Source organism: Trichechus manatus, unplaced genomic scaffold (genome assembly GCF_000243295.1).
Source record: "Trichechus manatus latirostris isolate Lorelei unplaced genomic scaffold, TriManLat1.0 scaffold00062, whole genome shotgun sequence".
NCBI classification, from domain to species: domain Eukaryota; kingdom Metazoa; phylum Chordata; class Mammalia; order Sirenia; family Trichechidae; genus Trichechus; species Trichechus manatus.
In genome coordinates this window covers 8,550,160-8,565,979 of record NW_004443998.1, presented here as the reverse complement: position 1 = coordinate 8,565,979, position 15,820 = coordinate 8,550,160, and the positions used below count along the sequence as shown (strand labels likewise).

The following is a 15,820-nucleotide window of genomic DNA, read 5'->3' as shown; positions in this document are numbered from 1 at the left end:
AGACAAGAGCTTCAGAATGCATCTTCTCTTTTCCAGGATGAATCTTCAAGTCACGAATGTAACCAGCGCACAATCCTTCTCTATGGAGTCGGTAAAGAGCGTGACGAAGCGAGGCATCAGCTGAAGAAGATTACCAGAGATATCCTGAAAATCCTAAACAAGAAGAGCACCACAGAGACCGGGGGTAAAGAGCCTCCCTGCGTTTGCTCCCACTGTATGTCGTGCGTCTTCCCTCTGAGCAGAGCCTTCACCAAAGTGGTGTATGACACTGTTACCAGAGGGTTTCCTCTCCTGAATGACTGTGACAGTCACACATGAATAAGCACTTATGTGGCCATTTAAGTTTTAAGGCCTTGTTTCCGGTTATAGTAATGTCTGTATGAAAATAGCATACTCTGTAGATAGACGTAGGTAATTTTTATTCCTTTTCTTTTTTCATGCTTCCCAAATTTTGTACTGTATCAATAAATGAAGTACTGAAGAATGAGTTGGAAAACCCTTAGTTTAGAAGAGGTCCATTTCCCATTTTTTTTTTAAAATCATTTTTCAAGCGTATAGTTTGTTTTTGGAGCCCTGGTGGCCCAGCGGCTAAGTGCTACGGCTACTAACCTAAAGGTTGGTAGTTTGAATCCACCAGCCACTCCTTGGAAACCCTATGGGGCAGTTCTACTCTGTCCTCTGGGGTTGCTGTGAGCCGGAATCGACTAGATGGCAGTGGGTTTGGTGTTGGAAGCCAAGATCCACTTTCATAAAGTGGATAACAATTTCCCCTGTTTGAAATATGAAGGCCTCTTAGCAAGGAGTGGAAACCCTGGTGGCGTAGTGGTTAAATGCTATGGCTGCTAACCAAAGGGTTGGCAGTTCAAATCCACCAGGTGCTCCTTGGAAACTCTATGGGGCAGTTCTACTCTGTCCTATAGGGTTACTATGAGTCGGAATCGACTCGCTGCCAATGGATTTGGGTTTTTCTTTTTAGTTTACCTTTGCTTTGGGGAACTCACATTTGCAAGTTAATTGAGAACTATGGTAGTGTAGTCACTGATCTTCCATCGTTGAGAAGAATAATCGTAATAGGTCGGGGTGGCTACCTGTATGGCCACCTTATTTCAAGCAAAAAAACAAAAATGGGTTATTTGCTCTATGTTGCCTTCTTTACTTGGACTGTTCTTTCCCCAGGCTTTTTACATAGTTTTTACAGTGAACATTTGCCTTTCTATTATGTCACCACATTGCATAATTTGAATTTTGTAATTTTCCGCTTCACATTTGCCTAATTACTCTTTCCAAGGTTTATTTCATTAGGCAATTGTATGATTTAAGATATGATGTTATCGTATATGCCCCGCTACCACTACTGGTGTTTATTTCTCTAGTACTTAAATAATATAAAAAAAATAAAAGTTCGTATTTACCCTATGCATCCAGCATTCTTCCTACACACGGTATCAGCCACCTCCAGGAAACATACTGCATTGTTCAGTACAAAATAGTTTTTTAATGAACCTCTCCACAGAGGATCCTGTCTGTAGGCTGTAACAGGATTAATTTATGAGAGCTTATCTGCACTATATCTTTCCTAGAGAAAAGTACGCATATAAATATTGCAGAGAGCTTCTGTTTCCTCCCAAGCAATAGAGGTGCACATGCAGAAACATGGGACAAGGGCAACGTGCTTTTCAGTCTGAATATGGTCTTCTGGGTGTCTGATTCCTGAGCTGACAGACTTTAGTGCCCGATGGGAGTGTTACCTTCACACGATTTACACCACCTTCTGATACCCTCCTTCCACTCCCAGTGAAGAACTTTGTAATATACGGGCTCCACTAGGAAACAACCAAGCGTTGTGGCAGGGGAAGTGAAACCCTCTTCTTGTTGGCCTGTCATATTGAGCTTGCAAAAGAATTTGCTTCTGTCTAAGAAAACTGTCCATCTGTTATTTAGCTGTTTTCTCTTTCTTTAGAGCAAAGAGGAAATGGGTTGAATTTAGGACAGTCAAGCCCTGTAACGAGTTAGCAAAGAATATTTGAACCTACTTTTTGTGTACTTGGAAACAGCTTGAACACTGTTTCCTTTAGGTGGCTCAGTAATACATGTTTTATCAAAATTAATTTTAGAGAGGCTTTCCAGATGCTTTGGATTTCTTGGTTTGGGAAGGCTGAAGGGTGTGGAGAGGAGAGGAAGGCAGTGTGGTATCCTTTTCTGTCGAGTCTGCTTCCTTCTGTCACAAAGAGCTTTTTAAGGCCAGACTGGAGTCTGTCCTATCTTGGTACCAGTCCCTGAGCTAGGCAGTTCCCACTTGTGAACTCAGGGCGAGAACGCCATTGTTACTCCAGGCTGCTTTTTGTGGTACCAGGAGTTAGAAGCAGCACCATGGAAAGGCATCCTCAGAAAAGATGTTAGTTTGGGAGCAGTGAGCTGCCTTCTAGTGGATAGTCTTAAGTTTAAATCACTATTTAAAATCTAGTATGGTCACCAGAAATTAGGTAACTGTACTTCAGATTAATGGAAATTTACCTGCTTTTTTCAGCAAGGAGGAAGACTGGTAAGGTAGGAAAACAGCTTGGTTGTTATGTATTTGATTTCTGAGAACACGTAAAAATATAATTTTAGGGAACCCGTTAGAGGTGTTCTCAGATCAGCCAGACCTTGACTAGGGAATTTATAATCTCAAGTTTAAATAACATTTCCAGCTGAAAATTGTCATTTTAAATTTGCACTGATTAGTCTTTTTTTTTTTTTTTGGAACCCTGGTGGTGCAGTGGTTAAGAAGTCGGCAGCTAACCAAAAGGTCAAAAGGTCGACAGTTGGAATCCACCAGCCACTCCTTGGAAACCCTGTGGGGCAGTTCTCCTCTGTCCTATAGGGTCGCTATAAGTTGGAATCGAGTTCAGTCATCTTTGTAGTTGTCAGTGACGTGCCTTTTGAAAATGTTAATGAAGTTCACTATAATAATCACTAAAAGGCCAAACAAAACTTCTGATTAAAAAAAAAAAGATAACCAAAATTAAGCCACAAAAGAGCAATAATATCTATTTTAAATTAATAAATGTAGTAAATCTATGTATTATGACTGCATTGTTACTTATGTAAATATAATTAATGTATTCTAGGGAGAACTACCACTCATTTCTTACATTCTTCTTTGAAGTTGGTTTTTGGAATGATGACAATATGTTTTAGGTGAGGCTTTAAGAAGTTAGCTCTATGTAGGTAAATGGAGCCTGTTCGGGCCACACCTCCACTTACCCCCCGCCCAAAAAGGAAGAAGATGCATTTATGGGTTCTCATGCTGGTTCTGTTTCCTCAAGTCAGCTGTTTCATTTGTTTGTTTTGGTCCCAGGAAGGGCAGTGAATAAATACACTAACTTCATTTTTAAAGCACATCGTACACAAGGCTGTCGATAGAAGCTCTTTGGCCTTGGATCGTAGTAAATGAAAAATTAAAAAATTGGATATTTTAAACACAGTCATGACATGTGAGCGGCTATAGTGGAAGCAAAATTTCATGGCTAATTTGCACCTTTGAGAATAGATGTGGAAAAAGAAGTAAGTTTGATGAACTTGTTAATTCTTACTCTTGCACTGCATTTGGTGTTGCTTGATGGAAGTAGCGCAATCCTCTACCTTACGTTACGCAGCCTTCTTTTATTCTGATGCCTCTTTGGCTTTGGTATCAAGGTTGTTTTTTATTTTGACTTTTTAAAAATAAATTAAAACACAATAGCCTGTTTTTTTAAACTCTAAGCTATAATTGCACATTGCTGGAGGTCTCCTTTCTTCTCCTGTTATCTTCTAAAGTCATTACGTTTGCCTTCAGCAAAATATCTTTTTAATTCGGTGACACTCTATTCATTTCTTATGTATTTAGTAGAGAAATCTGTAAAGTGACATTTGTTCTCTGAAACTGAACTTTCCCAAATGAGATGATGTGAGTGGTAGAATGCTTGTCTTCCATCAGCTTTAACTATTTAGAAGCAGAGTGTTGGAAATGACCTTAGAAATAAGCAGTCTAACCTTTTCTTTGTGTTTTTAGATTTGACTTTCTAAGTAATAATGTTAAAAAAACATTTTAAAACAGGATTTCATCTAATTTTGGATCTTATTCTTTGAACTGTTAAGAATAAGATAGTCCCTCTGGAATAAGCAATGCTTAATATATTTTTTAATGGTAATTTTCTCCAAACTTCTTTATGCTAAATTGATAAAACTAGCTCTTTCCCATCAATGTGTGTAATTTAATTCTTCGCTATTCTTAAAAGAGTTAGGAATTGTGTTTCTTTTCTTTCCTTCACGTATTTAACTGTTTGAGAAAAGTATCAAGGTTGAGTCTCCTGAGAAGATGCCAGTGAAGTTTCCTATTATGTCTAAGTGAGGCTGGATGATTTTTCCCTGTCACTGTTGATATTATGGTATTTTAAAAGTCAGTTCGAAATGTTCATAGAAGAACTTTTCATAATAGCCCAAATCTAGAAACTACTCACTAGAATGGATAAGAAAGTGAGGGTATCTTCACACACTGGAATGCTCTACATAAATAAGAATCAACAAATTAAAATTACACACAGCAAAATGGGTTGATCTCACAATCATAATGTTGAGTAAAAGAAGCCACACTTGAAAAGTACATACTGTATGATTCCATTTATATAAAGTTCCAAAATGGGCAGTATGAATCCAAGCTGTTAGAAGTCAGGATCTTGGCCCCCTGGAGACAGAGAAGTGACAGAGAGGGTTTAAGGGGGTCTCCGTGGTTAAGAGCTTGGCTGCTAACCAAAAAGGTCGGCAGTTCGGATCCACCACCCCCTCCTTGGAAACGCTGTGGGCAGTTCTACTCTGTCATGTTGGGTCGGTTTGCATCCGAATTGACTGGTTGGCAACAGGTTTGGTTTCTTTGGTCGTCTTGTGTGTGGTTTTCCTGATCTGGGTCTCATTTTCTGAGTTCACTTTGTAGAAACTCTTAGAGTTTGTGTACTTTTTGCTATATATGTTGTGCATCAATAAAAAGTGTCCGTTAAAAAAGTCAAGAGCTTTTCATCAATGAAAAATGGCATTATCTACATTTTGTTGATTAGGTGGGGATGAAGGACAAAAAGCCAGGAAGAACAAACAAGAAGCATTTCCAACACTGGAGACTGTGTTCACAAAGCTTCAGCTCCTTTCGTATTTCGATCAGCATCAAGTGACATCTCAGGTAGCCATTTGAAGCTGCTTTATCATGCATTTGGGATATTTATATTTCCTTAAAAATCTCTTTCATGCAATGTATGTCTTCAGCCTTAGTTGGTTTTGTAAATATATTTTATAAACATATTTGGAAGCATTCCAAACTTTTGAGTAGTACATTTTTAAGTGTCAAGTTGCCTTCCTTAGAAGAATTAATATTTATCATGGAATCCTGATGGAGCAAACAGTTAAGCACTAGTCTGCTAACCGAAAGGTTGGCAGTTGAAACTCACCCAGCGACTCCGCGGGACGAAGGGCTGGCGATCTGCTTCTGTAAAGATTACAGCCAAGAAAACCCTTTGTGGCAGTTCTGCTATGTCACATGGGGTCGCTATGAGTTGAGATAGACTTGATGGCACCTAACAAGTATTTTTACCTTATGATAGTAATAAGCAATATCAAATACTGTCCAGTTCAGTACCTGTGTTATTACATCTTGGTCTTATATTAATTGCTACTGATGAGGGAAAAATCTGCTGATAACGGAAATAAAATACTCTGAAATTGAGTAGAAACCAAATCAGTTTTGCTTGGCAAATCCATTGATATTCCAGTAGGTGTTTGGGGGAATTAATTAATATTTATAGTTGTTCTACCTTTAGGTTAGTCACGGTCTAGATCTTAATGACAAACTTGGCATGTTTCTTCAAATTACAGTTGTGGTAAGGAAGTTGTTTCCATTTTTACACGGCCTTGCTTTATGTAGAAATGTCTTAACTTTCTTCCGATCAGAATCGCATATAAATTCAAGTGCCTTAATTAAAAATTAAAGTAATCTAAGTTGATAATTATTTAGAATATTCATCCTCATAGTTATTTTCCTTTTTGCACAGATCTCTAACAACGTGCTGGAACAGATCACAAGCTTTGCGTCCGGAACATCCTACCATCTCCCTTTGGCTCACCATATTCAGCTAATCTTTGATCTCATGGAGCCGGCGCTGAACATCAATGGACTAATTGACTTTGCAATACAGGTGTCAGAGAAACCAGACTCCTCTAGTTTTGGGGAAAGCAAACCTACTGGGCATTATGCAGTGTAAAAATACTAAGATAGCCAAACTTCATGCATTAACTATCTGAAGCACCCAGTACATTCTAAATAATTGAGACATTTAAACATCCTCTTGACATGTGAGCAGCTATAGTTTCAGATTTCACTTTATAACCTGTGTGTACAGTTAATGGGTAGCGTTTCCATTTTCCCCGTCAAGTCTTCAGCTCGCATTTTCAATCGCAGCTCTGTTCATATTTTTTCAGTTAAATAATTTTAATTGGTGCTAAAATACATAATAGCCATTTAAAATGTGGGAGTTTTGAGGTTCTGTGGGTATGTTTTGTTATTTAGGGAAAAATGAGAGTTTATTTGCCTCTATAAAATATTTTAGATTAAAAGCAAAAGAAAGGAGCCTTAGGATTTGATTTGTTCTCATATTTATCATACACATGCTTGAGTTTATTTATTGTCTGCTGTTATTAGTGAATGGATATAAGACTTACTTTCTGTTGCTTTTTCTGCTAGAGGAGTTAGCTGTGTTATTAATAAGCAGATGATGATAAATACTTTCCATTTTATTAAAAAGAAGGGAAAAGGGGAGAAAAAGTGAGCAGTGAGGGTATTCTTCTCTGAAAATATCCAGCCCAGAGCTTTGGGCCACCATAAAGTTTCAGTAACTCTTTCATTGTTAGGCACTTCCTGATTGCACTGTGATGTCTAGACAGAAAAAAAAAAAAAAAAAAAAATCCTCTATAAACTGGTGAGGAATTAAAAATAAAATTCATTGGGTTGTGTTTTGTAAGACTGCTGTTATGTACCTATATGGACTTGGGGCGGGGTAAGAGGAGATCAAATGTAGTTAGGCACCTCATAACGTCCGTTCGGGCAATGTCCGACCGCATGTACATCTGTGGCCCCATAAGGTTATAACAGAATTCAGAAATCTCGATTGGAGAATGGGACATAGCAGATGTAACACTTGAAACACTTCTAAACTGTGCAGTGTTTTCATGAAAGTCACAAAATAGTATGTGGATTTGTTATTATGAACCATTGTACATACTTAACTCAAATTTTTAATATAATAGGCCTTATGGCTGTCTGTCCTTAAGTACAATTTGTCCCTAAGTCAGACGTTCATACCCTGGGGACTGCCTGTATTTAATATAGTGTTCACATAACGTCCAAATCACATAACATCCTGTTTCACAGAAGGTATCATGGACGTTAAGCAACGCATGACTTTAGTATTAGAATGACTGGGTGTGTTCATGGTTTGTAGAGTATGTGTTTTCTCTTACTTGTTTTGGAACCTACATTTTTATTCAGTCTTGTCTCATGTTGTAGCTACTAAATGAACTGAGCGTTGTGGAAGCCGAGCTGCTCCTGAAATCTTCCAGCCTGGCAGGAAGCTACACGACGGGACTGTGCGTCTGCATCGTGGCTGTGCTGAGGCGGTACCATAGTTGTCTGATCCTGAATCCCGATCAAACAGCCCAGGTGTTCGAAGGGTTGGTATATAACACGTCATTACTGTTTTCCAATCCTAGAACGTGTAATTTGTGATTAAATATCATGGTAATTTTAAAAGAAATATGGTACTGGTGTTTGTTTCAGTCCCAGGATATAACATAGTTAAAGAATGCTTCTCCCAGAAAACATTTATCAGAGAAGCAAGTTACAGTATGTAAAATATGTTCTCTTTGATAGAGTATGATTCCTGCCTCCCTTTTTCCCTTCCTCATGGCCTCCCTGCCTTTCTGCCTTCCTTCTTTCCCTCCCCCTGGTTTTCAAGGGAACAAGTCTAGTCAGTCATAGACTCTGCCATTTCTGCTACCCAGCATCATGACTTATGAATACTGAATAGTTGACAGCTTCTTTGTTCATGTGATTTCAGTTATCAGTATTCACATCTGGGAGTCCAACACCAAGTAGTCTTTGCACACATTGTCATTTTGGAGATTTGGTACTTCAGTTTCATTTCTTGGATTAATTAAAGCTAACTTTTGACAAGAGTTAATCTAGAACAGATGACTTCCTTGACTCTTAGATTCCCCGGCTCTGTTTTGTGCATTTTGTAGGCTAAGGTTTACTCTCTTACTGCTTGTGAATTTGGGCTAAGTAACTACCTTATATCGTTGCCATTAGAGACTGAGGTTAAGGGGACCAAAGAAATATCATGGGCTCTCAAAAACCTGTACTGTGCTCCTTTTTACATATGCCTGACTCCCTTTCTCAGAGCTTTATTTAAGAAGAGACAAACATTTTTTCTTCCATCCCACCTCCTTGGGCTCAAAAGAGTTCTGAGGTTCTTCATTTCCACAGTACCTTTTTTTGGTAATCTAGCATGTAGAACCAATTTATTCTAGATGACATCCATTTAGCAGCAGCTTTTCTGAGGAAAATAGAAATGCTTCCACATTGATCGTACACATAGGTTGTAAAGGAAAATCTGAAATATTTCAGAAACTCTCATGTGAGAAAAGGTACATCTGAGAATTAAGGAAATGTAGAATTATTCAACTCCCCTGAAAGGTTTGGATATTTAGTTCAGTTTTACAGGTCAAGAAACTGAGACTGAGGTTTGTGAAATGAAGTGTTTGGTGAAGTGAAATACCCAGGGGCAGGTAGCTAATAAATCTCACAGATTGGGATAAAAGCTTTTCTGACTGTGATCTAATTCATGCTTTCTGATTTATACTGTATTTTTTAAAGTGTGTATTGCAACCCGTTAGTTAGTCATGAAATAAATTCAGTGGGCCGTGACAAGTATTTTTGTTTCGTTTTTATATTGTATGTTTAGGTCAAGATAAGTTTCATGATTTCTGTATCGTTTATTTTGGCATTAAAATTTATGTTCTATTAAATATTAGTAAAATCATAATCGATATAAACTTTGTTATATATTTTTACTTTATCATACATAGTAAAGATAAATGTCTTTCCCAAAACTGTTATTTCAGTTTTCTTGTACTTATATGAGTCAGTATACCAGATCACACTGTAAAATGTTTTTCTTACCTTTGGCAAGTCAAAACAGTTGAGGAAACGTTGACTGCTATACTATGCAACTCTTAATAAATATTTTAATCATAGAGCAATACTTTGCTGTACCAGCTATATCAGGAGAATTTTTTGTTTATATAGTTAACAACAGGTTGAAGTCTCTACTTTTCTTCTTAACTGTGTGACACTCTTGTCTAATTGACAGCCATTATCCACCTCCAGGGGCCCCCATGAGTTAATGTCACTTCACAGGGGTTGGGATGCTACATTGCCATGCTTGCCACTGTCTCTGGGCCTCCACCTATTGCACTGGTAATTCTAATGTCTTTCTTGGCCTTGACATCCCATATGCTCTCCCACCCTCCATCTTCCCCTAGAATAGAGTTCTGCCTGGGAGTCTGGAGGCCTAAACTCTCATCTTGGGTCTGCTCTGAACTAACTCCTTGCCTTTGGACAAGTCATTCCACCTGTCTGAGCCTCAGAGAACTCTTTATTAAACGAGAAGGGTGAAGCAGAGCTCAGTAAGCTGGATCATTTATGACCCTACCATGTGGCTGGGCTCCGTAACAGAATACAAGATGGCAGTGGAATCAGACTCACATACAGGACTAGAGTCTCCTTCTGTGTTGACCTCCAAAGAGGCCATACTTCTGGCTGGCAGACAAAGGCACAGAATTGGAGTAGTAATGTACTTCTGAATTGAAAGAGTTGGCAGAGAATGTCACTAAAATTAAGGAATTTTAAGTTTTCATATAAGATAAACTATAAAATAAATTAGTTTCTAGTTTGTATAAACAAGGGGGATGTAACCCAAACCATAAATTCGTCAAGATTGTGCCAGAACCAGCTCAGGCTCTTGAAAATGGATTCCTCAGAATCGCTCCTTACAAAGGAGTGAACTGGAGAATCTTGACAAACTCATCGAATTTGTGAATCTTTGTACGGAAGGGCCGGTCTCTACTATAACTCCCCTTTTGTGCTCTAGTCACAGCAACTTAACTGATACAGTCCTTCATACGTACCCTCTGAACTCCTTCCATTTCTTACTGTTAATGGCATTTCTGAAGTTTTTTTTATATCTACCAGTTCAATATCATAAATAGAAAACTGGTACTATATTTAGTTATTTGCTATTTGCTATAATGATTAGTTTTAATCATCTGCTGTCTTTTTTTCTTACCCAAGTAAAACATGGACATAGTCTCATTCTAAAAGATTCAAATGATGATAGATGTATTAGAACACGCATGCCTGATTTCTTCATGTATTTTCCTTCTCAGGTTGTGTGGTGTGGTCAAGCATGTTGTCAACCCCTCAGAATGTTCTTCCCCTGAAAGATGCATCTTAGCCTACCTCTATGATCTTTATGTGTCATGTAGCCACCTCAGAAGTAAATTTGGAGACCTCTTCAGGTTGGTAAAAGAAAACCAGTGGCCTACAAACAGTATTATTATGCCAGCCAATATTGTCATACTTTTTAATAATGAAAGTTCATTGTAATTCATATCTTTCAGGCAGTAATTTGAATATAACTCAAGATTTGTTTAAACCATAAATATTAAAATACATAGCGGCAATAAAAGATAGGCCATATACAATATAAGTATGCGATCATAGGGTTTTTTTTCCTCAAGTGGATTGACTTTAGGTAATAAAATATTCGACTCTGATTAATTTTATTTCTTCAACAAATAAACAATTATTTTTTATGATTCTATGTTGGCTGTAAGTTATACAGACATACCAAACCAAACTCATTGCCAGTGAGTCAATGCTAACCCATAGCGACCCTATAGGACAGGGTAGAACTGCCCCATGGGATTTCTAAGGCTGTAAATCTTTATGGAAGCAGACTACCACATCTTTCTCCTGCAGAGTGGCTGGTGGATTCAAACCAACCTTTTGGTTAGCAGCCAAGTGCTTAACCACTATGCCACCAGGGCTCCTTTGTAGACATAGTACATTTTAAATAAGTTATGCTGAATTAATGATGACTATTTTGTACATTTTATATTTTAAATTTCAATTTCAGTTTGAATTATAAACCTTAATATAAGGTCCATGGCGGCAGCCCTTTTGAGTTTTACTTGGCTTTGACATCCCTAATTTTTGAGCTAAGATTTTGTGCTCAGTTTGGGTAGCTTTAATACTCTTTGTGCATCACGAAGTTGCAAAATATTTTCTTTCCAATTAACTCATAGAAGATTCTGTAGCTTCAGTAACTTTTTGTGCAACTTTTGCAAACTGTATTTACTCAGTTTCCTTTTTTTTAAAAAAAATAAAAACAAATGTACTTCTTAGTAAACCACTTTTCCAACTGTTTATGATTTTTTTTTTTTTAAATGGCTGGTTCCTTCATTGTATGATGTTAATTCTACATGCATTAAAAGCAAAAGGACACTTGGCTTTGGGTTCCAGATTTTGATTCAAGGTTAACTTGCTAAATACTACCTAACATTTCTTTACGTGAGGAAAGTGTAGATGACATAAGAAGACACTACACATTCTGCGGTTGGCTGACTTGCTATCTTAAATTTTAAATGCCGTCATTATCAGGTCATGAAATTCAGTTCCTGTCAGTCTTATTGCTCAAGGAACATTGTAGTTTTTAAGTCCTGAAGTTTTATTTTTATAAATATATGTATCTTCTTACTCCCTTGTCTGGAATTCACATTGAATTCCCTGTTGCTGTAACTATAATCTCCTATTACAAATATGTATGTGCGTTTAGCTACGATCACAATTTTAAGATAAGCCTGAGAGAAGATATTCTGTGTTCTGTGTTTGCTGTTAACCTCAGTTGAAACATTCTTCTCCAGCTGTTTGCATGCTCATTCCCTCACTTCATTAGTCTCTGCTTCCTTGACAGTTTTATTTAAAACAGGACCTCTCTCTCCCTCTGTTGCCTTTTGTTCTCCATATCTTAACACCTGCTACCCACACCTGCTTTGATACAGGTGCTGGAAAATGAATACTTATATTTTGAGGAATTTTAAATTACTAGTTAGAGGTGGGGGTGGAGAAGGTAAGAGCTGACAAAAGAAATTTGGACTCTAGAAGGAGGTAGAGAATAATCACTAATGGTTTTCTTTACTGTCTCATGCCTTACATCCAGTTTGTTTGAAAATAATTTTATATTTAAAATTCTACCTGAATTATAAACCTTCCAAGTCTATCTAGAACCTGACCACTTTCCATCACCTCTGTCACCAGTACCACAGTCCTTTCTTGCTTGGATCATTGCTGAGTTCTTCCCGCTGGTTTCCCTACTTCTACCCGTCTGCCCTTGAGCATATTCTTAACACAGCTGCTGAAGTCAGCCTTTTAAAACAAGGATGTCTGCCTTGAGCATTGTGCTTTTTTAAAGAACTTTCTATATGAGATCAAACGGACAGCAACAACTCGAAAGGTTAGATAGGAAGCTTGGGAGGCAGTGAGTTTACGTTAGTGGGGGAGGAACAGTTCGGAAAAGGGGGATGAGAATGGTTGCTCACCTTGAAGAGTGTAATCAGTGTCACTGAATTGAACATGGAGAAGTTGTTGAATTGGTGTATGTGTTGCTGTGTATATTTTCAACAACAATAAAAATTTTTTAATCAAAAAGAAAAACAAGGATGACTTAAAACCTTCCAGTGTACTTCCCATCTACTCAAAATAAAATTTGAAGTCCTTACCTAGCCTTCAGGAGCTACAGGATCTGGCCCTCTCTTCCACCTCGATCACTCCATCCTGGCCGCATGGCCCTCCTTCCTGGTCCTCAGACACTCTGTGCACACTCCCACCTCTGGTGGGGCTTTTGCTTTCTACTAACCTCCCTTGGAACACTTTCCCCCATATGATTGTATACTTACTGCTGCGCTTCATTCAAGGCTCTGCCTCCTGACCACTCTTTTTTAAATAGCACATCTTCTCTGATCCTTAGCGCTTACTACTCCCTGATACATTTTATACATACATACATATATATATATATATATATATACATATATATATATATATGGTCTGACTTCTCCCTAGAATATAAACTTCCTGAGAGTAGATACCTTTTCTAATTTCTTCACTGCTGTGTCTAGAGCCTTGATCAGTAATTGGTACATATTATCCTACGTTAACCCCTACTGTCAAGTCAATTCCAACTCATAGCAACCCTATAGGACAGAGTAGAACTGCCACATGTTTTCCAAGGCTGTAAATCTTTACGGAAGCAGGCTGCCACATCTTTCTCCCACGGAGTGGCTGGTGGGTTCGAACTACGGACCTTTTGGTTAGCAGCCTAGCGCTTTAACCATTGCACCACCAGGGCTCCTGGTACATATTAGACACTGCATAAAGATCTGTTGATGTTCCCAGGACAGCACCAATAGCTTGTTTGACCCCCTAATGCTCTTGCACTGTAGTACAGATAGGTTTAATGTGTTAAATACCTGCACACATCCAATGTGCAGTGGAAATGTGGTGATTAAGGCACCCGCAGTGGGTTGAGGGGTTACTTAGGCTTAGCAAAGTGGTACATCACAGGGAGAGGCATTGTCTAAAGGTTCCTCCATGAAAGAAATGGAAGTGAAATGGAGCTTTTGGGGGGATATCTGGAAGTCAGGTATCTGTTTGTAGTTTGGGATTAAGAAAAAACAGAACGAAAAAAATCCTAGAGACGCAGAGAGCTTTCTGTTCGTATACTCATAAAGCACTGATAATAATTGCGTCTGAACACCAGCCACAAGGCTGTGTAAGATGAACAGTGGGAGAAATATACCACTAACCATGCCCACTGCTTACTGAGCCCCGCCTGTGTGCCTAGCACTGCACTGGGTCATTTCCATAAGGATCTTTAATTCTCACACCAGCCCCAGCAGTAAAAATGATTATGCCTATTAACAAATGGTTGTTCCTAGTGATGAGTTAATAAATAATGAAGCCTAGATTTGAATGTAAGCCTTTTTGATTCCAAGGTGTTTGTTGCTTTCGTACACTACATGATTTCTGATACATGCAGTTTCAGAAGGAGAAGCCCTAAGGGTTGTTTGCTTAAATTTCATGACTGTGGCAGAGAGTGGGAAAGAGTCTGAGGGTGGTTTAGATGGCAGCTGGCGTTTTCTTAAAACATAAAGGCTTGTTGCAAAAGAGTGTGATAAATTAGACAGGAAGACTAGAAGTGAAGGGTGAAGACTTCCCATGAGCCACAGCGTTCAGAGAAATCATACAATCCAGGCAAGAGGTAGGAGAGAGCCTACTCAAGAGAAGTCTCTCTATTGAATGAAAAGTGGGGGCTGAATAAGAACTGGGAAGGACAAACCAAATTATTTAGATTCCCAAAGACTGGCTTGGGTAGACTTGGTAGAATTCAGTGGAACATTGACTAGAGGGAGGTTAGATTTTATGACTTGCAGAAGCCAGCTTCATTAAACACTCAAGCGTGTTGGGAGGTGAAGGAAACCTGGGATGTGGTGTTAGGGAGGGAACCAGCAAAGAGTAAAGTTTGTTTTTGTTTCATTTTTAGTGGGAAAGTAAAACAAATTAAGAATAAGTAAGAGTGAATGAAAAGTTGACTGGAAAATATGGCAAAAATAAGACAGGAAAAAGAGATTTTTAAAAGCACTGGAGATGATCTAATGCCTACCATTTTGAAAATTTCTTGACTCCATATTGCAAATTGTATCCATCAGTGCCTGCTGACAACCTGTCTGCAAAGAAAGGTAGGGAGCTTAGTGAATTGTAATTACTGCCGTTGAGTGGGTGCCTGCAGTCTTGTTTATCAGACCAGGGTGTCCCAAGCATTGCTTGGCATTAGATTTACCTAGGAGAGCTTGTTAAAAATGCAGATTCAGTACACCTGCAGTGAGGCTTGGGAATCTGTATTTTTAATAACCCCCCTAGGCGATTCTGACAGAGGAGATCTGAAGCCACAGTTTGGTGAACGTTGAACTGGGCAGTCTTTTCTTAAAGCATTTAGCAGTGGCAACAGTTTAGGGTAAAGAATGATTTTTGAGGAAATCACTTCTGTCTACTTTTTATGTAGCTTTACTTACCCCTATTCTTATAGGATAAGCAAAAGTCATATGTCACCTTACCACAAATAAATCTGCTGCTAAAAACTTTAAAAAAAAATGACCCTCTGCTGAATAAAGGAGCTCTTGAATAGAGAAGGCAAACGCTGCTTCCAGATTTGTTTTCCAAGGCAAGTAGACAAGAACAGCGAAATTTATATAGAATCTGAGCTTTGAAATTAGCCAGCTGTCCTTTGGCCTCATGGACACAGCCGGGTAGGAGGAGATGCTTTCTGATTCCTTTGTCGTTGTTAGTTGTCATCAAGGCAGTCCCTACTCATGGCGAACCCAGGTGTGCAGAACAGAACTCCAGAGAGTCTGTGACCTTTCAGAAGCAGACCTCCAGGCCTGTCTTCCAAGGCATCTCTGGATGGGTTCAAACTGCCAACCTTATAGCTAGTAGTCAAGCGCTTAACTGTGTGTGCCACCCGGGACAGAACAAGATTGGAGTAGATGCTTTCTAATTCCTCTACTAATATTCTGTATCTTATTCGGATGTAACTCACTGAAACATGAACTGTTTTCATGTGATAGACCAGGCTCTGAAAAA

General features: G+C 38.6%; 1 protein-coding gene across 1 annotated transcript in view; it reads left to right on the top strand.

Moving 5' to 3' along the window:
• MED12L (mediator complex subunit 12L) overlaps positions 1-15,820 on the top strand; it is a 359,000-nt gene that overhangs the window by 284,810 nt on the left and 58,370 nt on the right. The window contains 5 exon segments of the mRNA XM_023733846.1: positions 37-184; positions 5,073-5,191; positions 6,057-6,200; positions 7,568-7,731; positions 10,507-10,638. Of these exon segments, the coding sequence (XP_023589614.1) occupies positions 37-184; positions 5,073-5,191; positions 6,057-6,200; positions 7,568-7,731; positions 10,507-10,638 (707 nt within the window).